The sequence below is a fragment of the Nannospalax galili genome, unplaced genomic scaffold (genome assembly GCF_000622305.1).
Source record: "Nannospalax galili isolate Female #2095 unplaced genomic scaffold, S.galili_v1.0 scaffold1798, whole genome shotgun sequence".
NCBI lineage: Eukaryota > Metazoa > Chordata > Mammalia > Rodentia > Spalacidae > Nannospalax > Nannospalax galili.
Window position 1 is genome coordinate 524,275 of NW_008341341.1, and position 24,974 is coordinate 549,248.

At 46.0% G+C, this 24,974-nt stretch overlaps 1 protein-coding gene across 3 annotated transcripts in view; it reads right to left on the reverse strand.

Annotated features, from left to right (window-relative positions):
• Wdtc1 (WD and tetratricopeptide repeats 1) overlaps positions 1 to 24,974 on the reverse strand; it is a 61,804-nt gene that overhangs the window by 4,020 nt on the left and 32,810 nt on the right. For all 3 annotated transcript variants that reach the window (XM_017799065.2, XM_008836777.2, XM_029565217.1), the window contains 11 exons: positions 23,041 to 23,087; positions 22,293 to 22,404; positions 17,726 to 17,913; positions 14,896 to 15,078; positions 12,041 to 12,135; positions 11,405 to 11,520; positions 8,455 to 8,530; positions 7,806 to 7,914; positions 6,895 to 7,068; positions 3,360 to 3,595; positions 1,578 to 1,752 (listed from right to left, as the gene is read on the reverse strand). In XM_017799065.2, the coding sequence (XP_017654554.1) occupies positions 1,578 to 1,752; positions 3,360 to 3,595; positions 6,895 to 7,068; positions 7,806 to 7,914; positions 8,455 to 8,530; positions 11,405 to 11,520; positions 12,041 to 12,135; positions 14,896 to 15,078; positions 17,726 to 17,913; positions 22,293 to 22,404; positions 23,041 to 23,087 (1,511 nt within the window). The remainder of the gene's footprint in view (positions 1 to 1,577; positions 1,753 to 3,359; positions 3,596 to 6,894; positions 7,069 to 7,805; positions 7,915 to 8,454; positions 8,531 to 11,404; positions 11,521 to 12,040; positions 12,136 to 14,895; positions 15,079 to 17,725; positions 17,914 to 22,292; positions 22,405 to 23,040; positions 23,088 to 24,974) is intronic.

Genomic DNA, 24,974 nt, shown 5'->3' on the forward strand with positions numbered 1-24,974 from the left:
AAGTCACTGAATAAAGGGGCTGTACCACTGACTGAGCTGAGTTCTGTGTCTTACTGCCTACGATCCAGTCTTCCCGGAGAGGGCTATCTCTTCGTAAACCATGACTCATGGAGACCCTGCTTTCGCCGTTTCTCGCACCTCCCCTCGTGACCTGGTGGCCAACGGGTCTCTAACTTAGAGGGAGTGCACGGTGGAAATTGAAACGGAACCCGACCGGGCAGCTGACAGTGGTCCTAGAGCCGCCAGCCCCAGTAGCAGAGACCCTCAGCAACGCAGTGCGTGAAACCCGCTGCACACCCATACTCTCCCATACAAATAGGCTCTTTCCATACTGCAGACCCTGGTCACTATTTTCTTAAACTCCGGATCAGTGACTACCTGGGTGCTTCCAAGGTAGCATATCCCTGAAGGTACATTATAACCTCACTGGCGTAGGATCAGCTTTTATCTCCATCTCTTAGGTCCTGAAGAATACCCTCATCTAGCTAAGCCTTCCCTCAGCAATGCAAGACTTCCTGGATCCAGACCACCAACCTTACAGTACATCTACAGCATAGGCCCTCACACACTGTCGATATTTAGAGGGGATCTTGGTGGAAAGGTTCTTGATTTGTGTTCATGTGTCTCTCCTACCCAAAGAATATAAAAAAAAAGGAGAGATCGACTGGGAGTAGGAGTGTCTGAGAACACAGGCTTTATCCCTCAGTACTCAGGGCATGATCCTGAGCACACAATGGTCTGATAAGATTCCCAGCTTCTGATAGTTCTTCCAGAGAGAAGCTAAAGAAAATAAGTCTGAGGCTGGAAAGATGGCTCAGCAGTTAAGAACACTGTTCTTGTAGAAGACCTGAGTTTGAATCTCAGCACCCACACAGCAGCTAACAACTGTCCATAACTCCAGTTCCAGGGGATCCAACAGCCTCTTCTGTCCTCCTCGGGCATTGCACAACATGGGTGTACTCACCTACATGCAGACAATAGACACATACACATAAAATAAAAATAATAAATAAAGCCAGGCATGGTGGTACATGCCTTTAATCCTAGCACTCGGGAGGCAGAGGCATGCGGATTTCTGTAAGATTGAGGCCAGCCTGGTCTCCAGAACAAGTTTGAGGTCAGCTGGGGCTATAGGAAGACCCTGTCTTAAAAAGAGCCCCCACATAAAAGAGTAGTTTTAAAGAGAGTTAATGTAACTTCCCAAGCCACAGGACAGCTGAGGCTACAGACCAAAAATAAAAAAATAAATTAAAAAATAAAATAAAATAAATAAATAATTAAAAAAAAAAAGTCTGGGACACAGAGTGAAGTGGAAAGGAAAACAGTGTTCCAGGTACTACACTGGACACTGCACCTAGATTAGTCCTTGTTATGACCCCATGAGTGGTATGCATGGTTTCATTACATTAACAAAGAAACCGAGGCTGACAGAAGTAAAGCCATTTGCCCAAGTTTACAGAGAGGAGCTAGGCAATGAGACTCCTCTAAAAGCATTATGTCCCCAGTGTGGCCCTACCCCATAAACCCCTGCTGCCAACTGGACTGTGTGCCCTCCTCCTGTATTGGGGGCTTCGGACCTGCCAAAGAAATTGGCCTCCTTGATATCCGTGGTGGTATTGCAGTGGCCACAGTAGCGGAACTGATAGTCATAGCTCCGTTCCCGCAGCACCATTTCATCTTCTGAGATGGAGTCCTTGCGACTCGTGCTTCGGAGGCGAACTGGGCCTCCACCACCAGCTGCCTTCTTCTCCTCTGGGGGCAGAGATCAAAGAAAGGTGAGAGTCTTCCTCTCTCTTCCTTCCTTCACTTTCTCCCCCATCTTTACCCTGTTTTCAGCCCAGTGCTGACAATATAAGGCTATCTGCCTCCACCGTTACTCTGGAAAACTGAGAAAGGTTGTGGGAATATGCATCTTCTGTTTCAGCTATCTTTTGTGCCTAAGGAGTCTTTGATACCAGGAGAACTCTGGTCAGGTCCCTCAATAAAAGCTTACAAGCCCCAAGATGCACAGGCTCAAGGAATGTTTCTGTGGATGAGAAACAGAGTTCAGTGAGACACTAGCAAAGAAAGCTTTAAACGGGCGACGTTAACAGAGCCATAGCTCTTATGGCTGAAAGGACCTAGTTCGTGCCTGCTGGAACACAAGTTGATCAACTGATAGTACGATCACACTAGTCTTGTCAGTTTCTTAATGATAGCTTGTTTCCTGCCTGCTTAGAGACTTTGAACATCCTGATCCCTAGGATACTTCACTTCTCAGTCACATTGTATCCCCTACTCCCTCAGATTTTGGCAAGGAATCCATGATAGGCTGGAGATATAGCTCAGCAGCTAAAAGCACTGGCTGCTCTTGCAGATCTGGGTCCGCTTTTAGCACCCGCATGGCAGCCCACAACCATCCAAAACTCTAGTTCCGGGAGACCTGATGTCCTCTCCTGGCCTCCCTGGGCATTGTATGACAAAGATGCATTTACATATATGCAGGCAAAACATTTATACATGTAAAATAGAAGTTAAAAAAAAAAACCAACAACTAAGACTGCCATCAAGCTCTGCCCACACACCTGTGCCCCCAAGGCCCATAGCACTTCGCGTTCTCTTTGTTTCTCCTTCAGTGCTGGCTCCTCCCTAGGCTGTGAACTCCATGAGCTGAAGGATGGGGTCACAGCAGTAAGTCCAGGACCCAGCACAGTGCCTGACACTATGCACTAAATGAAATATTCCACGGCTAGTAAACTGCAAAGGAGAGAGGTGAGGACCCTTATGTGACTCCAGTGAGCCCACTTTCCATGTTTATAGGTCACAGTACCATGATCCAGCTTGCCCTCCAACACTAGCTAGAGGAACTGGACAGGCTTTGTGTGCCCCTGTACGGGTGAGGAAGTGGGTGGAGGCTGTGCTCTAACCATGGTCTCACAGTTCTACCTGGTAGAGACCAGCTGAAAACTAAGGCTTTTTCCATTGCCCTTGCCGCCCTTTCTGCCACACCTGCACAGACTGAAACAAAGGCAACAAAACTAGCACTTGCCCCCCTCAACCCAGTGAGCTGCCAAGGCCCTGTCTGGGAACAGGTGGGAAGACCCAGCTGGAGCCCACATAGCCTGACTAGGCTCAGCTGACTCCAATACCAGCTGCCTTGAATGCTGTAACTCATCCTCAACAGAAACTTACTGAGAGTTGCTAGCCATTTCCCTTCTTCAGCTGTGGAAACTGAGTCTCACAGACCAGCTATCTCAAGATGACATGGTTTCCAAGTCAGCATCTGAAGCCAGGCCTTTCCAATCCCAGAGCCATGCCCTCTCCAGGTCAAGCAGCACCCTAAGGTGATTGACAGCAACCCCACCTCAGCGCTCACTCACCACCATCATTTTTGGAGAAAAGGGCAGCTGTGATGTCCCGACCCAATGCATCACAAGCGCTGCTGTGGGCCTGTTCCGGGAACTTCCCTTTGAAGTCGTCCAGGCACTCCAGAGCCTCAGCCACATATTTGAGCTCAAAGAGGCAGCGGGCCAGGCGGAAGTGTGCCTTCAGGTGGCACGGGTTTAAGGAGATGGCCTTGAGGCAGTCCCTCAGGGCATCATAGTGGTCACCGTCCCTGGGAAAATAGGGGAATATGTTTTAAGAGATGGGGTCATGTAGCAAACAAGAGGTCCCCACTCAGACTCCTTCATGTCCTATGGTTACTTCTAGCCCACCTGTGACAGATCTCAGGGTGAGGGGACAGGGAAATGAGGCTTGGCTTAGATTAGCTCAGGACTCCCTCCTAAGGAGGTGGAGTATGCTAAAGAGCAAGGCAGGTTTGAGATAGTAAGAAACAGTGTCAGGCTGCCCTCTGCCGGGCAGACTACAGTTATGCATGGCTCACCTCAGGCACCCGCAGCTCTGCAGCAGAAGGTCTGGCATCCTGCCCACCTCAGGCTCCCCAAGCCCTCCTTCTCTTCCTTTATCCACCTCCTCAAATCCCCCTGCTGGCCTTCAAAGCTATGTCCAAGGTAGGGGGCCCTCAAGGACAGTTCTGTGGTCTGGGAAAGCCAGAAGTGCTAGGCCAGGGGCTCAGGCTCTGACCAGCAGGCAGCAAGCCCTCAGCCAGACCCCCCTCTGTCCTGGCTGACTGATCCGCAGCAGCTGTGGCCTCTACCTCCTGGGGCTGGAGGATGGGGCCTGACTGTCTGGCAGAGTCAGCTTTCTCTGGAAGCTGATGGTGAGGGGGCTATGCACACCAGGAGCTCCAAATCCTCTCTCCACTCACTTCTCCAGTGGAAAAGTATGGGTAAAGGGAGGTGGAAAAGCTTTTTATTGGAGGGGGGAGTCAGTGGAAGGAGGTAAAGGGAGAAGCTCTCCTTTTCCTATGCTGTGCCAGAATAGAGGAGGCACACTTCCTCTGTTGCCAGGAACCCATCTTTGCCTCTCATCTGGAGAGCTAGAGCGGTGGCAAGAGCCACTTCCCCTCTGGAAGCATACACTTGTTTGTTTTTGCAGTGCTGGGGATGGAAGCATATTTTTTTTTTTTCTCCTCCTCCTGCTAGGCTGGGGCAGGCCTATCACCCAGTAAGCAGCACTCCCTAAAGCCAATGGTCCCTCTACCACCAAGGGCAGGAATCCCAATGCTCCTGTATGGCCAAAGCTGGCCTGCCACAGAAGGACCCCTCCTGACTCCCCCTTGCCAGGTAGTCAGAAGGAAACAGAGCTGCTTTGATGTGTAGTCTGTGTCAGAATGAGCGACTACGACGAAGGAACAGGCACTGTTTGGAAACCCAATTACTGCCTGCAAGGTGCCCCTTCTGAGCTCCTAGCAAGAGCCAGACCAGAGACCAGCCAGGAGCCAGAGGGTGGTCTGCTTCCAAGAGCAGATGGTAGCCCTGGGGAGACTGGCCTGGGACAGAATGTGACATTTTAGGGGTCACTGGCAGGAGTGTGGGGATGTGGGGAAAGCAGGCTGGCCCCAGGGCTCACCCATCCTATATGCACTGCCAGATCAATCTCCCTGAAAAGACAGCTCTCTGAACATCCCTCTTCTGCTCAAATCTCTCCAGTAGCTGCCCATCACGCACTGAATCCAGGCCAAACACCACCCTCTGCATACCAAGCCCTTTCCAGGCCAGCCCCAGGCTACCTCACAGACTCATCTCCTGCCAGTCCTTTCCAGAACCCTATGCTCCAGCCAAATGGATTTGCTGTTCTGAAGCAGGCTTTTCAGTCAGTCCCCCGCCCCCATGCCTTTGTTCACACCATTTCATCTCCCTGCAATGTCCTTCCCTACAGTCCCCCCCCTCCCCTTCATCTCCTTGTCTAAGCCTGCCCACACTTGGAGCCCATTCAGACACCACGTCTTTCTAAGGCTTTCCTGCTCCTGAGCTGAAGTGACTCAACTCTTCTTGATGCCACAACAGTCTCCTGACCATTCACATTACTGCTACCTGCATCTTTCATGCTGAACTATGCCAGAGACTTTCTCCTTATCCAGTGGCTGGGCACTCCAGGGCACAGGGACTCAGATAGCTTCCCTAGCACTCAGCATATAGTAGGAGCTCAGAGAATAAGCTGAGAATTAGAAAATCACCAAGCTCTCTCAGCAAAAATACAGACATAAAAGCTGAGCTCTCAGCCTGGAGCCTAGATGAGGACTGCCATATCTACCCAACCACTGGGACAGAGAGGTGACATACCTCAGATGGCCCTGAAATAGTTACCTTCTGAATTTGGGTGCCACTTGAGCCCTGGAAAACTCCAAATGCCTAAGTTAACTCCTGCATGTGTGGCATCTTTCCCATCCCCCCACCCACCATCCTGCTGACTTGGGTGGGTTTCTTAAGCTTCCCAGGCCTGCCTAGTTTCAGCCAGACGATGGCACACCAGCTGGCCTGTCTGTCTGGGCAGAGCCGACGGATGCCAGACGGAGCAGAAATGGCTGTGGGCCCAGCTCTATCCATCTCATCTTGGCCCTGGTTGGGGGATGGGGGTCTGCCTGCCTGCTTGCCTGCTGGTGCTGCAGGCAGGACTGGGGCCCTGATGAGTCTCTAAGGATGAGGGAGCTCCTTAGGATATGGACCTACTCCTTAACCACCAGTCATCATATCCCAACATAGTCTATAGCTGGCCACAGAGATCTGAGGCCAGCTATAGACTTGTTTGTGTTTGGTCTAGTAAGTGAGTTTAAGAGCCCAGAAAGCAAGCCATAGGACTAATGAACTGCAGAATCATTTTTAAAACTTTCATTTATTATCAGGTGTGGTGGTGCACACCTTTAATCCCAGGACTTGGGAGGCAGAGGCAGGTGGATCTCTGTGAGTTCAAGGCCAGCCTGGTCTACATAGTGAGTTCCAGGCCAGCTGGGGCTACAGGGAGACCCGGTCTCAAAAAGACCAAAAACAAACAAAAAAAATCCCCTTTCATTTATTTTATTTTTTAATGTATGAGTGTTAGACCTACATGTATGGTAGGTGTACCTGTGAAGTCAGAAGAGGGTTTTGGATCCCAGAGACTGGAGTTATGGACGGCTGTTAGCCACCATGTGGGTGCTGGGAACAGAACCAAGGTCTTCTGCAAGAGTAGCTGGTGCTCTTAACCATGTCTCTAGCCCCCAGAATCATTTTTATGAAGATACAAACTGAGTTTGCCAAGCCCATCAGTTCCACCTATCAAGATTCCAGTGTTCTCTCAAAGTCTTATTCAAGGCCCAATTCTCTAAGAACTAGGAGTAACCAGTAGCAATCCCTACTTCCTTCACACTTTATAACAAAACAAGTGTGGAAAGGAGAGACCTAGGTTTATGAAGCCCTAAGAGATGGCAGGCTATCAATGCTACCTTCTCTGGATACTTTGGCAACTTGGTTCAATGGTCCAGTTGCTTCATTCCTTGTTCTGGCCTCGGGGCCCTCTGTGATGCCCACTTACCACTTGCGCTTCATATAGGCAGCGGCTCGGTTTCCATAGAGCATAGCATTGTGAGGGGCCTTCTGAACAGCCTTGCTATACAGCTGAATGGCCTGGGTCCACTGCTGGCAGGCAAAAGCCTCATTGGCTTGCTGCTTTACACGCTCCAGGTATGGGGGTAGCTCTACCTGGGGGCTGTGAGGGAAGAAAAGCCAAGTCAGACCAGTCAAAGGTTAGCAGTCCTACCTGAGGACCAGGCAGACTTTCTTGGGAGTCTAGGCTCTTCCCTGCTATCAGGAGAAGGGGCCACTCTCATCTTCCGTTCAGGTTATTACCTGTTACCATGAGAGGGAACATACACAATTCCAAATACCCTGAGCCAGAAGAAGTGGCAGGAGTGAGGCTGCCCAGACAGGTCTAAAGCAATTACTAATCAAATGTCTGGGCTCATATGACAGTAACTGATGCTTTCTGCCTCCACACTGAGCTAAACCTTATGACCACCCTAGTTCCTTCTATTAATCTCTATTTTCTTCTGTTCTGTTTTAGTTAAGGGCTAGAAAATTTGGATACTTATTTATCTAAAGCCCAGTAGATGACTGGGTAGAGGTGGGAATATGCTATGAAGTGGGGAATAATGTTAAGAGGGGAAGGACCATCTGTGTGGGAGAGTACTTAATGCTAAGAGGCAGCTAGCTCCTGGACTCTGACCCCAGCAACTGGTACCAAAAGACAAGCTTCAGTCTGGGTACAGATTGGTACCAGACAGAAGTGGCCTTGGGATTCCCTTAGGCACCCTCTAAGAAGCCTCTCTGCTCCAATCTCCAACCTCTGTGACATACAGCTGGGTGCAGGTCAGGAGAAAGGTTTATAGGATATGTCCCTAAGGTGCAAGTGAGGTGTAGAAGGCTGTAGAAGTCAGCTGGCCTCACCTGACATGCCCCCCTCTCTCTGGCAGCCGGAAGCCATTGCTGTGAAGGTGTAGGCCATTAGACACACTGTTGGATACACCATTAGTAGACATCTTGCCATTCTGGACTTCTGGCAAGGAAGGAAAGAAAATAAAAGTGACAACTCAGGCGGAGAGCTTCATTTCTCTGAATCCCTTTGACTTCCATCATAGGGTCTGATAGCTCCATTGTGGGACTATTCTCCCAGGTCTAGTTCCAGAAACCAAATCTGGACAGACCGGCAGGCAGTGGGCATAAAGAAAATCATGTGCGCCCTCTGCTGGCTCAAGAGGACATAGCTTCTGTCTGACATTTCCCTTGACTGAGGTGGAGAATGAGGGGCGAAGCTGTAGTGTAGGAAGAAGTCAATTGAGACAGGATGAGAAGGGGAAGGGCCAAGCCACAGGAAGAGCCTGTCATTCACAGGGAAGTGAAAAGGGCTGTGATGAAAAGTCTCTGGATAGACCTCTCTGACTTGTTAACATCTTCCTTCTGACAAGGTCACTGTAGAGACTGGCTCCTTTTGGAGTATCACAACCACAGTTCAGAGTAATGGGTAGCCTTCTCCACTGAGATAGCAAGAACTCAACCCCCCTCCACCTCAGTGTGGATCCCATAAGGGAGAACTTACCCCCTGAGGAGTGGCATTTTCTAGGCAAAAGGAAGGTATACGGCCGCTGCTTGTAAGTCAAGTCAAACAAATAGACCTAGTGGGGTCAAGAGAAGAGATGGAAACTATGAGGTAAAGATGTGGCCGAAGCACTAGCAAGGCCTTGGCATCTTTCAAGATCAGTGTCTTTAAGTCACCATGAGTGCTAAGCACAGAATCATCCAGCTAGCCAGGAGGTGTTTCTAGAAAATGAATCTCAGACAGGAAAATCTTCCTAGTTTTTGACCCTTGGGCTGGGCTGTTTGACCTACTCAAAGCCCTGGCTGAAATGCTGGAAGCATATATTGAAATCAGAAAGGTCCTCAGGTTAAAGTCAAATGTCTTGTTTTACAGATGGGAAAACTGAGGTCTCAAAGAAGTTACTTAAAGTAACACTGCCAGTTCCTTCTTCGAGTAAGTAATATTGTCACTAAATACTTACTGGATGTTATTCAATGCTTATTTTGTTCAGAAATTCTGCTAAGTGTTCTACATAGACTTATCCTGGAAAGTACTACATGAAGAGATACTATTAATATTTTTATCATCCTTTTTGCAGATGAAAAAATGTAGACTCAGCATTTAATGCTGTATCAGGGCCATAAAAGCAGTAACTAGCAGTCAGGATGCACACCCAGGTCTGCTGGTTCTAAAGCACTCTGCTAAGGCATCCCCACTCATCCTCATGAACCCTGGCCATGGTCAGCTCAGTGATGCAAGAAGCCTGTTCTGAACCCAGGTGCTTGCCCATTCGCCAGCCCATTTCTTCTGTATATATTTATACCTTGCTTTGTAATGTATCACTGTTTGACCTGCATGTCTCCTGTCAGTCTAGGGATGGCTTGTATTTGCATTTGTTTCCCCTACGTTAGTTACACAGTGAGTGCTCAGTGGCTGAGAATCAATTTATGCAAGGCTTACTACCGATCTTGAGTGAGAGCGTACAAGCAAAAGGTTTAGCAACTAGGCATTATCAAGTAACACTTCTCAATGTTGGCACTGAACCCTAGCCTGGCTGTGTGCTTTCAGTCTCAAGGATTTCCTCTTAGAAAACAGCAGGAGAGGAAACTGAGGCTCAAAAATGAAAAGAACTGCTTGAAGTCACTGTAAATGGTAAGCAGATGGCTGGAGTTTGAGGACAGGTATGCCAACTGCTTTTTTTCTTCTTTCTCTCTTTCTTCTTCCTTTTTATAGAGGGTGGTGGTGAGGAAGACAGGTCTTGTTATGTAGAGACTGACCTTGAATTCTCTATTGTCATGCCTCAGCCTCTTGAGTGTTTGGATTATAGGCATCACCACACCCACTCCAGCATGATCTGTCAATTTCTGTTTGTTTTTTGTTGTTTTTTTTGAGACAGGGTCTCCCTATAGCCCCAGCTGACTTGGAACTTGCTATGTAGACCAGATCAGCCTTGAACTCAGAGACCTGATCGCCTCTGCCTCCTGAGTGCTGGGATTAAAGGTGTGTGCCACCAGATCTATGAATTTCTTTCTCTGCTCCTCATCCCTCCAAAGGATCACATACATCTTACATCTTAAACCAGACTAGAACTTCCTATGTAACCAGGGATGACCTTCAACTCCTGATCCTCCTGCTTCTTTTTTTGGCTTTTTTGAGATAGGGTCTCCCTGTATGTAGCCCAAGCTGGCCTGGAACTCACTATATAGACCAGGCTGGCCTTGAACTCTCAGAGATCCACCTTCTGGGATTAAAGATGTGCGCCACCACGCCCAGCGTGCTTCTACCTCTTAAGTACTAGGATTTCAGGCATGTTATTACCATGCCCGGTTTATGTGGTACTAAAGATCAAACCCAGGGCTTCGTGCAAACTAGGAAAGAACTCTATAAAATGAGCTACATTCTTAGCCTATGAGTTGCCAATTTCAAAGTGTATGTTTCTTTTCTTATTGTTATTATTATTTGGGTGTGTATGATGTACATATGAATGTAGATTTCTACATGCCCTGTCATATGAGTGGAGGTCAGAGGACAGCTTTTTTTGTTGCTGTTGTTTTGTTTTTTGAGATAGGGTCTCAGTATAACAGTTTATCAATCAGTAGGTAGCCCTGGTTGGTCCAGAAGTTGTTTTATAGATCAAGCTGGCTTCAAACTCACAGAGATCTGCCTGCCTATAACTACTGAGTGCTATGACTAAAGCACACGCCACCAGGCATGATCAGGGAACAGCTTTAAAAAAAATTTGCTTATTCGGGCGTGGTGGTGCACACCTTTAATCCCAGCAGAGGCAGGTGGATCTCTGTGAGATCAAGGCCAGCCTGATCTACATGGTGAGTTCCCAGCCAGTTGCTACTACAGGGAGACCCTGTCTCAAAAAGACACACACAACAAAAATTTAATTTTATGTGTATTGAGTGTTTTGCCTGCATGTATGTAAGTGCACTCGTGTCATGTAATGCCCATGGACGCCAGAAGAGGGCATCAGAGCCCCTAGAACCGGAGTTAGGGATGTTTGCTAGATACCATGTGGGTGCTGGGAACTAAACTCAGGTATTCTACAAGAGCAGTCAGTGTTCTTAACTGCTGAGCCATCTCTCCTGCCCTAGAGAACAACTTTTGAGAGTTGGTTTTCTCCTTCTATCATAGGATCTGGGGATTGAACCAGGTTGTCAGGCTTGCAAAGCAAGCACTTTTACCTGCTGAGCCATCTCCATGGCCCACAGTCTATGTTCTTAAACAAAATATCATACATCTGTCTAGTTCATTAAAAAGAAAGGGAAAATAAAAAGACCAGGCCAGGATAACTCTGTGGGAATCTGTGTAATGCCAGGTCACTCCACATTTCACTGGAAAGCCATTTACAAGGAAGCCATTACTTTTGTCTGCCTGTAGGCAGTAGATGAAAGCTACTTCATTCCTGGCTGCTGGATAGGGAATACTGGTGGAGAGAGTCCTATCAGGCAGCTGAACGTACCTGCTCTCCTCCCATATTGACTAGCAGCTCTGTGCCATTGGGGCTGAAGGTCACATAGGTGGCAACCAGCACTCTCAGTCGGTTATTATAGTCAGGCAGCTTCACTGGCAGGTGACCTGTAAGGAAAAGCACAGTAACCCTAGGATGAGATGACCCCGAAAGAGGCAGGAGTTAGGTAAAGACAGCCATACTGAAAATGCTAGTGATTGACTTCATCATGGAAGCAACTACAAGTGCAGGGCCCTTAGTGCAGGAGCACTGGGCCAACTGTTCTACATGCTTTACCTCACACTTTACCTCACTTTTCTTTTGAGGGGGGGTGAGATAGGGTCTTGCTATGTAGCCCATGCTGGCCTCAAATTTACTAGGTAGCCCAGACCTTGTACTTTTGATCTTCCTGTCTCAGCCTCCAGAGTGCTGGGATTGCAATTCCATTTTAGAGAGAAAAAAAACTCATTAAGGCTAAGTAATTTTTTGACAGTTTCATAGCTGGTCAATGCCAAGCCAGGGGAAAGCCCAGATTCTAAAACCCTTGTTCTTGACTGCGGTGCCCCTTTCCTCCCCTGGACAGCTCCAGAAAAGGCCAGTGTCTAGCCAAGAGTATGCAGCCAGGGCCAGGTTGGCTCCACATAGTACCTGCCACATAATATTGGGCTGCACCATCCGGGAGGGGCTTCTGCCGATCACAGAAGGTGTGCACACCTGCTGAAGGGCTCTGCTTCATGCTCTTTCTGGAGGGAAGGAAAATCAGACAGGTTAAAGTTCTAGCATTGTCCCTGGCTAGTGAAATCACACTCCATAGAGGACAACCATGGCTTGTGTCTCCAGAGTACAGAAGCATGGTCTTCTTGCCCTAAGTGACTCCAAAGGCTACCCACTAGTAACCTGTGAATGTATACGTTACAGTGCTTTACCAAGGAGATCCTATACACAACCTGGTTACCCACATTTTATGTATGAGGAAGCTAAGGCTCAAGGCTCATTCCCAGCTGCTTTGTAGGGGAGAGACAGCAGCACCCATCCAAACTTACCAGTGAAAGTAGAGCAGGCCAGACCTGTCTTAATGTCAGGGAAAGTCAAGGCTGTGGAAGCTGCTTAGGTCTGTGAATAACCTTCCTCCCTGCCCTTCCTGTTTTCTTTTCTCATACAGGGTCTCATTAGCCTAGGCTTGCCTCAAACTCATCCATGAAGCTAAGGATGATCCTGAACTTCTGATCTTGCCTCCACCTCACAAGTATTGGGATTATTTTAAATATTTATTATCATATATTATTAATTTTTTTTGAGACAGGGTCTCCCAAGCTGGCCTGGAATGCACTATGTAGACCAGGCTAGCCTTGAACTCACACAGATCTGCCTGCCTCTGCCTCCTGAGTGCTGGGATTAAAGGCATGAGCCACAAGGTCACAGGCAACCTGGGCTATATATTGAGTTCCAGGCCTACATAGCAAAGCCATGTCTAAAAAAAAAAAGACAAGAAAAGAAAGAAAATGAACATTAATGAAATATTTACTCTAGCAAATGTATAAAATGTATATATTTGGGATGAGAGTTGGAACAGATTGACACTGGGAACAGTTCATCTCCTGCTTGAGAAGAGACTTTAGTTTTTTTTTGTTTGTTTGTTTTTTGTTTTTTGGACTTTTTGAAGCGGGGTCTCCCTGTAAGCCCTAGCTGTCCTGGAACTCACTATGTAGACCAGGCTAGCCTTGAACTCACACAGATCTGCCTGCCTCTGCCTCCTGAGTGCTGGGATTAAAGGCATGAGCCACTACACCTGGTTATTTTTTATTCTATTTAATTATATGTATTCGTGTGTATCTGTGTGTGGGTATGTGTACATGAGTACAGGTACCCTTAGAGGTCAGAGGCAACATATCCTCTCCCTGGAGCTGGATTTACAGGCAGTTGTGAGTCACCTGATGTGAATGCTAGGAGTTGAACCCAGGTCCTCTGCAGGGGCAGGAAACACTCTAACCACTGAGATACCTCTCCAGCCTCCAAGATTATTTTTAAAATTATGTGTATGTATATGTATCTGTGTGGGAGTATGTGCACGTGAGTGCAGGTGCCTGAAATGCTAGAAGAGAAAATCAGATTGTCTGTAGCTGGAGTTATAGGCAGTTGTGTGTGAGTCACCAGAAATGGGTGCTGGGAACTGAACTTGGGTGTTCTCCAAGAGCAGCAGGCATGCTTGATTGCTGAGCCATATCTCTAGCTCCTTATGTGCATTCAGATACCCCTGGTAGCCAGAAAGGGTGCCAGGTTCCTTGGAGCTGGAATTATAGGCAGCTATGAGCCCCCTGATGTGGTGCTGGAATTAAACTTAGGTCCTCTGGAAGGACAGCAAGTGCTTTTAGCTGCTGAGTCATCTCTCTAGCCCCCATCTTTTTCTTTTTTTGGTCTTTTTGAGATAGGGTCTCCCTCTATAGCCCCAGCTGGCCTGGAACTCACTATGTAGACCAGGCTGGCCTTGAACTCACAAAGATCTGCCTGCCTGCCTCTGCCTCCCAAGTGCTGGGATTAAAGGTGTCGCCACCATGCCTGGCTATCTTTTTCTTTTTCAATTTATTTTTATTTATGTGTACATGCATGCGCTTGTTTCTATGTGCAGAATGTGCACACCAAGGCCAGAAGAGAGCATTGGATCCTCTGGAGCTGGAGTTACAAACAGTTGTGAGCCACCTGATATGGGTGCTAGGAACTGAACTCAGGACCTCTGTAAGAGCAACAAGTGCCCTTAACCACTAAGCCATCTCTCCAGCTCTCCTCCTCCCCCATTGTTTTTTAAAAAGATTAAAACAAGGATTAGGCTGGGCATGATGGCGAACGCCTTTAATCCCAGCACTTGGGAGGCAGAGGCAGGCGGACTTTGTGAGTTCGAGGCCAGCCTGGTCTACATAGCGAGTTCCAGGACAGCTGGGGCTACAAGGAGACCCTATCTCAAAAAAACAAAAAAACAAAACAGGGATTAGTATGTAGCTTAGTGGTAGAATGCTTGCCTAGCACACGTAAGGCCTTCCAGGTTCAATCCCAATATCATAAATAAAGGTATATATAGAAAAAATTACAAGTACGAAACTATTAACACTGGGCCAGCGAGATGGTTCAGCCTACTGCCAAGTGTGATGACTTGACTTTGATTTCTGGGACCCACATGGTGGAAGAAGAGAACTGATTCCCTGAAATTGTCTTCTGACCTTTACACATGTACTGTGGCACTTGCAGGTGCCCTGAGCCCCTGTCCCCACAAATGTAATAAAAAGGGGTTAACTTTGTACAAGCAGGAATGGTGAGAACTAGCAGGAAATATTATACACAGTGATTTAGGGGATGAGATTATGAGCAATTTATTACACTTTTCAAATTTTCCAAAACAAACCTTTTTAGTCAAAGAATTAAAAAAAACTCCTCAGAAAGCAGTAGACGTAACACAATGAGAGGGGCAGAGGGCTCCTAATGACCTGCCCACATGAGGCTGCTGTTCATACCTGTGGTTATGGATCATGCGAATGTCGTAGAGTCTCACAAAGGGCCCACTGGCCCCTACTGCCAGGCAGTTGTTGTCCTGGGGATTGACAGTGAGGCACTTGGCCTCCACCAGCTGGCCACAGTACTCTGTCAGATCAATCAGCACTTCTGAGTGTTTGCTGTTCTCCCGAAGGTCATACTGGCTGCAAGAGAGGACAGATTGAGTGGCTGGGCTTCTTCTGTGGAAAGCAGGAGACAGACAAAATTTTTGTAATGCAAGAGGGGACGGTGTCTACTGTGGACCAGGTACCTATAGTAGGGTTCTTATGCTAAGTAGGCTTTTTACCCCAACTTAACCCCTTAGGGTAGATACTACTGCACAGATTTGATAAACGTCACTGCTACTGCTATTATACGACCACTGATTACTAACACTTAGTGAAAATATGCTGTGTGTTCAATATTACCCCCAAGTGTTTTATAAGCACTATTTAATTAAAATGTTAACACCTGTCCTGTACCACTAGAACAATGAGGTTCAAAGAAGGAAATAAAACTATCTGGGGTGACACAGCTACAAAGTACAGAGTGCAGATGCTTGCTAAGACTGCATTCAAACTATTCTATTGGCTGCCTGTCATGGTGACATGCCTATAATCCTAGCATTCAAGAGGGTGAGGCAGGAGAATTACGAGTTCAATCAAGCCCTGGGCTACACAGTGAGTTTGACGCCAGCCTGGGATACACAGTAAGACATCAACTTAACAAACCAACCAACTAACCAAAACCTTCAACCCCCCTTCCCCCAATCCTTTGTTATAGTCCTTCCTCATCTTTCTTTCAGGAAACAAAAGATACATGGAGATGACAGCGCTCATCTTAAGAGCTACCCTGAAACACCAAAGGCCAAGGCCAGTCCCACAGTACAACTGCATGGTAAAGATAAGGCCAAAACGCCACCATCAGCAGCAAGTTCCTGCTGCTCCAGAATGGGGAGGAAGGGAGTGATACCATTCATGTGCTCACCCATTTCTTGCCTAGACATCTGTAATAACCTCATCACCATACACCTTGCCCTTCTCCGTCATCCTAACTGGAATATTCTTCCTAAAAATTTTTTTTTTTTTTTTTTTTTTTTTTTTTATTGTGACGTTTCCCTTTCATCTCTGATTTTGTTGATTTCAGTTTGCTCTTTCTCAGTAGGCCCATTCCTGATGGAAGTGATGGAGCCAGAGCTTTTGAGGGGAGCATCCCACAGACTGTGGTGCTGTTTGTCAGGTATCAGGTTTCTTTTTTTCTTTCTTTTGTCTTTTTGAGAGAGGGTTTCCCTGTAGCCCCAGCTGGCCTGGAACTCACTATGAAGACCAGGCTGGCCTTGGACTCAGAGATCTGCCTGCCTCTGCTTCTCAAGTGCTGGGACTAAAGGCAGGCACCACCATGCCTGGCTTCCTAACATAGTTTTGTGTCACTTTTTCTGCCACTAAAACCGCAGAGATTCCTTAATACTTTCAAATATGGGTTTTACGTTTACTTTTATGAAACTCCACAATCTTGTTTTCAAGACCCAATTTCACAAACCTCTTATTCCTCAGTTTTCTAAATGTGGGTCAATTACAATTATAGCTTTTGCCACCAGCTCCCCTTGTACTGGAGAATGAATCTAGGGCTTCAAACATGTTATGTAAGCACTCCACCACTGAGCAACATCCCCAGCCTATAACTACGGTATTCTTTGTCTTGTATGCCACTTTCATTCCTAACTTGACAAAATCTACTTATGTGGGGAATCCACTTTGCCTCTTGCCCATCCAATTCTGGTCTGTTCTGAAAGGACCAGCTTATGTTCACATGCTGTTAGGATACCTTTACTAATGAAGACTATGCCTAAGTCCTTAGAATTCTACCCAATGCTCAAGTTTCTTGGCTTCTACCAGCTGGCCCTGGTAGTCTGGTCTATCAAGGTCAACAAATGCCTCCCGAATAGGCCCCTGATCAAGTGCTTTCCGACTTCTAAGTATCATGCTAAGGTTTTACGTGCATGTTCTCAACTTTAATACTCAGATCAACAAAGGAGCTATGATTATTCCTATTGTATAGATGAAGGGACTAAAGTTCAGGGGGTGCAGTGACCTTTTCAATCTAACACTGAGTTAGGATTTGACCTGTTATGTCTGGCTTCCATAGCCTCATGTAACTTTGTTATAATTTACACACTACTTAAACACTTCTCTGTTAACAGCAAAGATAAAGGAATGGAAGGGAAGGTAGGTTAAGCAGATTGGAGAGGTGAGGAAAAAGTTCTAAGACTGCATAGGAAGGAAACAAATAGAGAAGGGCAGTGACAGCAGCAGGCATGGTGGTATGTGCTTGTAGTCCCAGCTACTCAGGAAGCTGAGATGGGGGATTCATTGAGACTAGCCTGGGCAACATAGAGAATCCTTCTTAAAATAACAAAAACAATGCTTATAATCAGCACTTAGGAGGTGGAGGAAAGAGGATCTCTAGTTCAAGGACAGTAAAGCAAGACTTGTCTCAATATCTCCTCTTCCCAAATAAAAAGGGGTTGGTTGGGTAGCTCAGTGGTAGAGAATTTATCTGGTATATAAGAGGCCCTGGGCTCAATCCCCAGCACCACAAAAAGGGAAAAAAAACAAAAAAAAAACAAAAAAAAAAAAACAAAAAGGAAGGGCAAAAACACCAACTTTACAGGAAGGGAAGTAGAGGCAAATATGTAACCATACAGGGCATTGGAAAGGGGGAAGATCCACTTTCTCTCCACTGGGGGAAGAGCCAGGCCTGTGGAGTCACCAAAGCAGAGGAGCACAGGCCATTTCATGCCTGGATCCTTACCGGATAAGCCCGTCCTCAGCAGCACTCCAGAATGTGTTGGGCCACATGGGTGCTGTGGCAATGCGCTTCACCCGGTTCGTATGGTCTCCAAACATGTGGATAGTCTCCTTTACTGTCAGGTCATGGACATGCACCTTGGAGTCTGCTGCCCCCGTAATCAAGATGCGGTCTCCAGCATGAGGCAGGAACTGCTCAGGAGAGATTGAAGGATTGGCAAGAGGTAGGGGAGAGTTGGCTGCTGGAGGAGACTGGCCTGGATGCTGGCATCCCCTTTCCCTTTCCACATCACATAAGAAAATAAATTTATCCTTAAGAGTTCACCAAAATAACTTTGTACACTAGCCTATAAAAATTAAATCAAGACATACATCTTTATTTTGCCAAAAGAGTCATGACCTATGCCAAGTTGGACTACCTGAGGAACCCTTTTTCCTTTGATTCTTTCCCAAGTAGGAGCTGAGTAGATGATAATCACAGCTGTTATTTACTGAGAATTTACCAAACACCAGACAACAGGGCAACTACTTTATCTTGTTGATACTTATACAATCTCATTAAAAATTGCTTGGAGCTGGAGATGGCTCAGCGGTTAAGAGCACTGGCTGATCTTGCAGAGGACCCAGATTCAGTTCCAGCACCCACATGGCAGCTAACAACTGCCCACAACTCCAGTTCCAGGGGATCTGAAGCTCTCTTCTGGCTTCTGCTAGCACTGCATGCACATGGTACTTTTAAATATATGCAGGCAGAACATTCATATACACAAAATACAATTAAATAAAAAATTTTTAAAGATTGCTGGTTTACAGTATAAGCTTAGTGGTAGAACATTCACTTAGTATGTATAAGAATCTAAGTTCAGCCAAGTGTGGTGGTGCATGCCTTTAAACCTAGTACTGAGGTGTTGGAAGCACGCAGGTCTCTGAGTTCTAGACCAGACAGGGCTGCATAGTAAGACCCTGTAAAAACAACAACAACAGCAGCAGCAGCAGCAGCAGACACAACAACTAAGTTCAGTCCCCCTCATAGCCAAAGGGAAAAAAATTGACAACCATCACTTAAGAGTGTAGCTTACTGGCAGAGAGCACATGCTTAGCATGTGTGAAGTCCTGGTTTCAATCCCAGGACCAAAACAAAGAGAGCAAAGCAAGCAAACAAAGAAAAATCACTGAATTCAGAAATAACATGGAGGACTGTGTTCAAACCCAAGATTTTCTACCTTGTGATGTACGCCTGCCTGCCTATCTACCTACCCATCTATCTATCTACCTATGTTTGAGGCTGGAGATGGAACTCAGAATGATAAGTGCACTCTCTACCACTGCCCTACAACCCCAGTCCATGATGACTATTAAGCAACCTAGGGAGCAAATAAAAAATTAGTCCAAAAAAGAACTTACAAGGACTTTTAAGGGAGTAGGTGTTTTAAAATAATTCAACTGTTTCTGTCCTTTGACCTAAAATGCTTTGGTTTGCTTTGTGTTTTTGAGACAGGGTCTCCCTGTAGCCCCAGCTGTCCAATTTGCTATGTAGACCAGAGTGGCTTCTGCCCATGTCTTGCCTCCCCAGTGCTGGGATTAAAAGTGTGCACCATCATGTCTAGCTTCTTTCTTAGCTTTCAGTTGAAAAGTTCCTTCCAGCCTATACTGGGGGGTGGGGTTAAGGATGGGGCACCATTCTTCATTTAAACAGCTCCAGTCTCGCTTTTCTTCAAATGTTCATGGAAGAGAAACAAAATTGACGTTATCTGCATGATTCTTCACTGTCTCACCAGGAAAAAGAGATAAATGAATTCGTTTTTAGAGACAGGCTATAATCTCTAACCCTGTCTGGAGAGACAGCATTGATTAGATGCAGCAGAAATAAACATGTCATGTACTATAGTTGCCGCCAGGGGGAGCACATGAGTGGAATACTGGAAATGCTTATAGTCATTGTTTTCACTATCTGAAGAGAAAAGGATCTTTTTTTCCCTTGCTTTTCTTCAAAAACAAAACACACGGGGCCTTGAGAGGACTCATAGGGTAAAAGCATTTGCCACACAAGCCTGGTGAACCAAGTTCAATTCCCAGAACGCACATAAAATGGAAGGAGAGAACCAATTCCACAAAGTTGAGTTGACCTCCACACCTACTTGTGTCCCTCCCCATCACCTACACACATACACAACAATAACAAATTTAAAACTGTATCTAGCTGGGTGTAGTGGTGCACACCTTTAATCCCAGCATTCAGGAAGCAGAGGCAGGCGGATCTCTGTGAGATGGAGGCCAGCCAGGTCTATATAGGGAGTTCCAGGCCAGCTGAGGTTACAGGGCGTCCCTGTCTCAAAAAGACTAAAACACCCCACAAGTTTCCCTTCCACCAAGTGAAAAGATTTATTTCCTTATAATAAGGTGAAAGAGGTGCTTTATTTTTTATTTTTATTATTTAAAAAACAACAACAACAAAAAAAAACTTGTAAGGCATGGTGGTATACACCTTTAACCCCAGCATTCCAGAGGCAGATGGCTCTCTGTGAGACTGAGTCCAGTCTGGTCTGGAGTCCAGTCTGGTCTACTCAGTGAGTTCTAGGCTAGGCTAGCTAAGGGAGACCTTGTCTCAAAAAGAAAAAAAGCTTTTTTATTATATTTATTCATGTGCATACCTGTAAATGTGTGCATGCACAAGCATGTTCATGGGGGTGGGGCACATGCCATGGCAAGTGTGTAGAGGTCAGAGGACAAGTTTGTTTGTTTTTTTTTTGAAACAGGGTCTCCCTGTAGCCCCAGCTGACCTGGAACTCACTATGTAGACCAGGCTGGCCTTGAACTCAAAAGATCTGCCTGCCTCTGCCTCCTGAGTTTATTACTTTATGTGTATAAGTGTACCCATGCCATGCAATGCCTTCAGAGGCCAGAAGAGGGCATCAAATCCCTTGAAACTGTAGTTATAGAAGGTTGTTAGCTGCCACGTGGGTGCTAGAAATCAAACTCAAGTCCTCTACAAGAGCAGCTAGTGCTCTTAACCACTAAGCCATCTTTCCGGCCCCAGAAGACAAGTTTTCCATTATTTTTACTTTATGTGTATGAGTATATTGCCTGCATGTAAGAAGTACACCTGTGTCGTGTGATGCTCATGGAGTTCAGAAGAGGGTATCGGATCCCCTGGAACTGGAGTTATAGATGGTTGTTAGCCACCATGTGGATGCTGGGAATTGAACTCCTTTCCAAGAGTAGCCAGTGCTCTTAACCACTGAGCCATCTCTCTAGCCCCAGAGGACAATTTTTGGTAGTCAGTTTTCTCCTTCTACCTTTTCATGGGTTCTGGGGTGTCAGGCCTGTGTGGCAAGTGCTTTTACCTGCTGGGCCATCTTGCCAGCCCTCTGCCTTATTTTTTAGAACAGGGTCTCTTATTAAACCTGGAGCTCAATGATAAGTTACATTGGCTGGCCAGTGATATCCTCTTGTATCTCCCCAGTGCCAGGGTTGTATAACAAGCACTTTAATGATAGAGCCATTTCCTTGGGGTTGCCCCCTCCCCTTTTTCTGGGAAACAGGGTCTCACTTGCCCTGGTTGGCCTAGAACTTGCTATGCAGATCAAGCTAGCTTCAAACTCACAGAGATCCATCTACCTCTGATGGGTTTAAAGGTGTGTGTTAACACATCCAATTTTTTTTTGTCTCCCAAGTGCTGGGATTAAAGGCATGCGCCACCACATCTGGCTTTTTTTTTTTTTAAGAGACAGGGTCTCAAGTAGCCCAGGCTGGCCTGGAACTCACTATGTAGCTGAGGGTGACCTTGAACTTCTGATTCTTTTTTAGAAATCAATTATCTAACTGAATTGTAATGTTAATCCTGTAGGCTGTTACTTCCTCTTTTTTTTTTTTTTTGTCTTTTTGAGACAGGGTCTCCCTGTAGCCCCAGCTGTCCTGGAACTCACTATGTAGACCAGGCTGGCCTTGAACTCACAGAGATCCACCTGCCTCTGCTGGGATTAAAGGCATGTGCCACCATGCCCAGCTACATCCTCATTTTTTATGATTTATTCACATTCATTTGCTCATGAAGATATTTGGAAGATATTCTTTAGCTGCTTCTCTTTTAGAGAGGAAAAGGCCCAGAGAGAATAAGTGATTATTTGCTCATACAACTTCCAAGCAGAAGATAAAGTGAGTTCGTGCTCACACCCTCCCCACCATCACTGCTCACATAAATGTAAATGGACCTAGGGCCAGGAAAGATCTCAGTAGGTGAAGGCACTTGCCACTAAGTTTGATGACCTGAGTTTGATTCTCTACGACCCACATGGTAGAAGGAAGGAATCAACTCTCTAAAGTTGTTCTGTAACCTCCACATGTGTGCTGTGGCACACATATACATATACATGAACACAAACAAATATGTATAAATATAAATGAATCTTGAGTTGGCCAGTTGGTTCTGAGAGGAAGAAGAGAGACTTTAAAGCATCACCATCAGATGCTCAGACCAAAGGGATATCTCTAACCCCAGTGAGTACAAGCCAACTCAACCATGCCCATAGTCCAGTCACCCCAAAACACATTCTGTGGCTTGTCTTGCTCACCTTGACAGAGAAGATATTTGCAGTGTGTCCCGTGTGCATGGAGAGCAGCTTCTTGTGGTGCAGTGGGTCCCACACAATGGTATGCTGGTCATCGGAACCAGAGGCCAACAAGCTGTGGGTAGAGTTAGGGGCTCTGACTTCTCAGGTGCCTAGGGTGCCTCTCCCTACCCTAGTTCCCAGATGATAAGAAGTTGGGTTACACAGAACTCAAGGAACAGTAGCTGTAGAATTTAAGGTTATTTTGGAAACATTAGTAGATTCTATTTTATCTATTTTGTCTTAAGGATTTTCCATAATCTTCTAATATACTGGCTTGTTGTAAAACAAGGTTTGGGGGCTGGAGAGATGACTCAGTGGTTAAGGGTACTGACTGCTCTTGCAGAGAACCCAGGTTCGATTTCCAGCACCCACATGGTGACTATGAACTGTCCTTAACTCCAGTTCCAGGGGAATCTGAAGCCCTCTTCTGACCTCCTCAGCAATGCACAACACAGGCGCACTCACATACATGCAGGCAATACACTCGTACACATAAAATAAAAATAATAAATATTAAAAAAAAACAGGGTTTGCATGGTCATTTGAACTTCTATCTATATTTGAGTTAACAGTTAACTGTTTTGACAGTTATGGGCCAAGCTTAAGAGGAACAGAGAACAGGAGTCTCTCTTCTTAGATATACCAAGAGGAAGGAAGCCTCTTCTCCTAACCTCCTGGGCTCCTCCAGCCCTCTCTAGCTCATACTCACTCTCCTTTCTCATTCCACTCCAGACAGTTGACACATCCTGAATGACCCTGGGGGAAGAAATGGAAAGGGTAAGAAGAGACCTGATTAGAAAGAAATACTCCTGAAAACACAATGCTACGAAGTGGGACTGAGCAGGGAAAGTGTCCTCCTCTTCTTCAGTGTTTGCCAGGGACAGGTAGGAGGCCAGAACTGATTAAACTGTGAGGCATCTTACAATCATGAAGTACTTTCATATTCACAATCTCATTTGACACTGGGTACCTCTGAACTATAAAGAGCAAGTTTCACTGATCCCATTTTTCAGAAAAGTAAAATGAAATTCAGACATGAGTAAGCAGAAATAAGAATCAAAAAAATTCTATCCCTACCATTATAATGTATGTCAGCAGTTTCTTCTATGGAAATGGACCTCAGCTACAGAAAACCTGCAGAGAGGAGCATCTGACTCAAGGTCAGCCACGAAACTATTAGGATGGTCTTTCATGAATGTTTACTAAGTACTTAACTGCATGCCAGGTACTATTCAGATGCTGGGGTACACTATATACAAAACAAAGTCCCTGGTGTTTAGAATCTTACTCTAAGAAAGCAGAGAGAGAGCGTGAAGGTGTAGCTCATGGTGATGCAGTCAATGGTACAATGCTTGCCTAGCATCTTTGAAGCTCTGTGTTTTATTCCTGGTGTTTTCCCATCCCCACTGCCCTCAAAAAGAAGGCTGAGCCTAAAGACCAGTGAAGAAAGGCAAAGAGGGTTAGAGTATTTATCTTGGGGATTTTAGTTGAGAAACAAAAGAGAAACTCAGACACTTAACAACAGATGCTGAAGTTGAAAGCACAGAGAAAGAAATGTGAGGCTAGAGAATTTACAAAAAAGCAGAAGGTATGAAGGAACAGACATCAAAGTTTCACAATAGAGAAGAAAAGATAGGCATTCTTCCCAGTTCTTTCTGTTCCTTTACCTTCCCTCTTTCCTAATAGTACCTCAATTACCATTTAATTATTATTTACCCCACCTTAAATGAAATCATGTGTTTTAAAAAACACAATTTCATGCCTGACGTCATGGCGCATGCCTTTAATACGAGCAGTTGGGAGGCAGAGGCAGGCAGATCTCTGTGAGTTCAAGGCCAGCCTGGTCTACATAGTGAGTTCCAGGACAGCTGGGGCTACAGGGAGACCCTGTCTCAAAAAGACCAAAAAAAGAAACACAAATCCATTTTCCTTGCTACAGTGATAGGTTCAGGAACTTAGGCCTAAACCACATAAAATATAACATTCATTGGTCTCAGGAATCAGCTCTGAGAAAAACCTGTGACCTTTGATCAGATGTCAGGAAGGAAACAGGTTACAGAAGCTTCTGGAAAAATAAAAAGATTTATTTCTCCTTTAACTGTTGGGGATATGGATGTGACTGACTCATGAAATTGCTGCACACATTTTGCATCCAGAGGAAAGGGAGCTTGCCTAAGGGCGAAATCAACACCCAGAGGAGAGCTTACCTAGGGAATCAAAGAAAATGGAACTAGACTGACTACAGTAACAAATCCTGAGACCTGCCCTTTTTTGCCCCTCTGGTTAAGTGAGCCCGACAGTTCTTTTTATTTTTTTTTTCATCTTTCTGAGACAAGGTCAACAGTTTGTTATTTTTAAGACAATTGGAGCTGGATTGTTATTTGTGGTCCAAAGCATCCTAACCAGTAACTCCAACTCATTCTTCAGGTCTCAGTCTGTAGGTCCTTCCTTCCAGATCCCCTGCTGTCCTGGGAGTCTGGGAGGGAGGCCTACCCTTTTGGTGGGCTCCTACTGCCATACTACATTATGCTCTGTACCAGTGTGACTATTCCACCACACTGAGCCCTGAGAAAGCAGGCTTTGTGGATTACACTGATTGCATCTCCAAGGCCAGGCACAGTGCCTGGTAAGTATCTGCTGCTT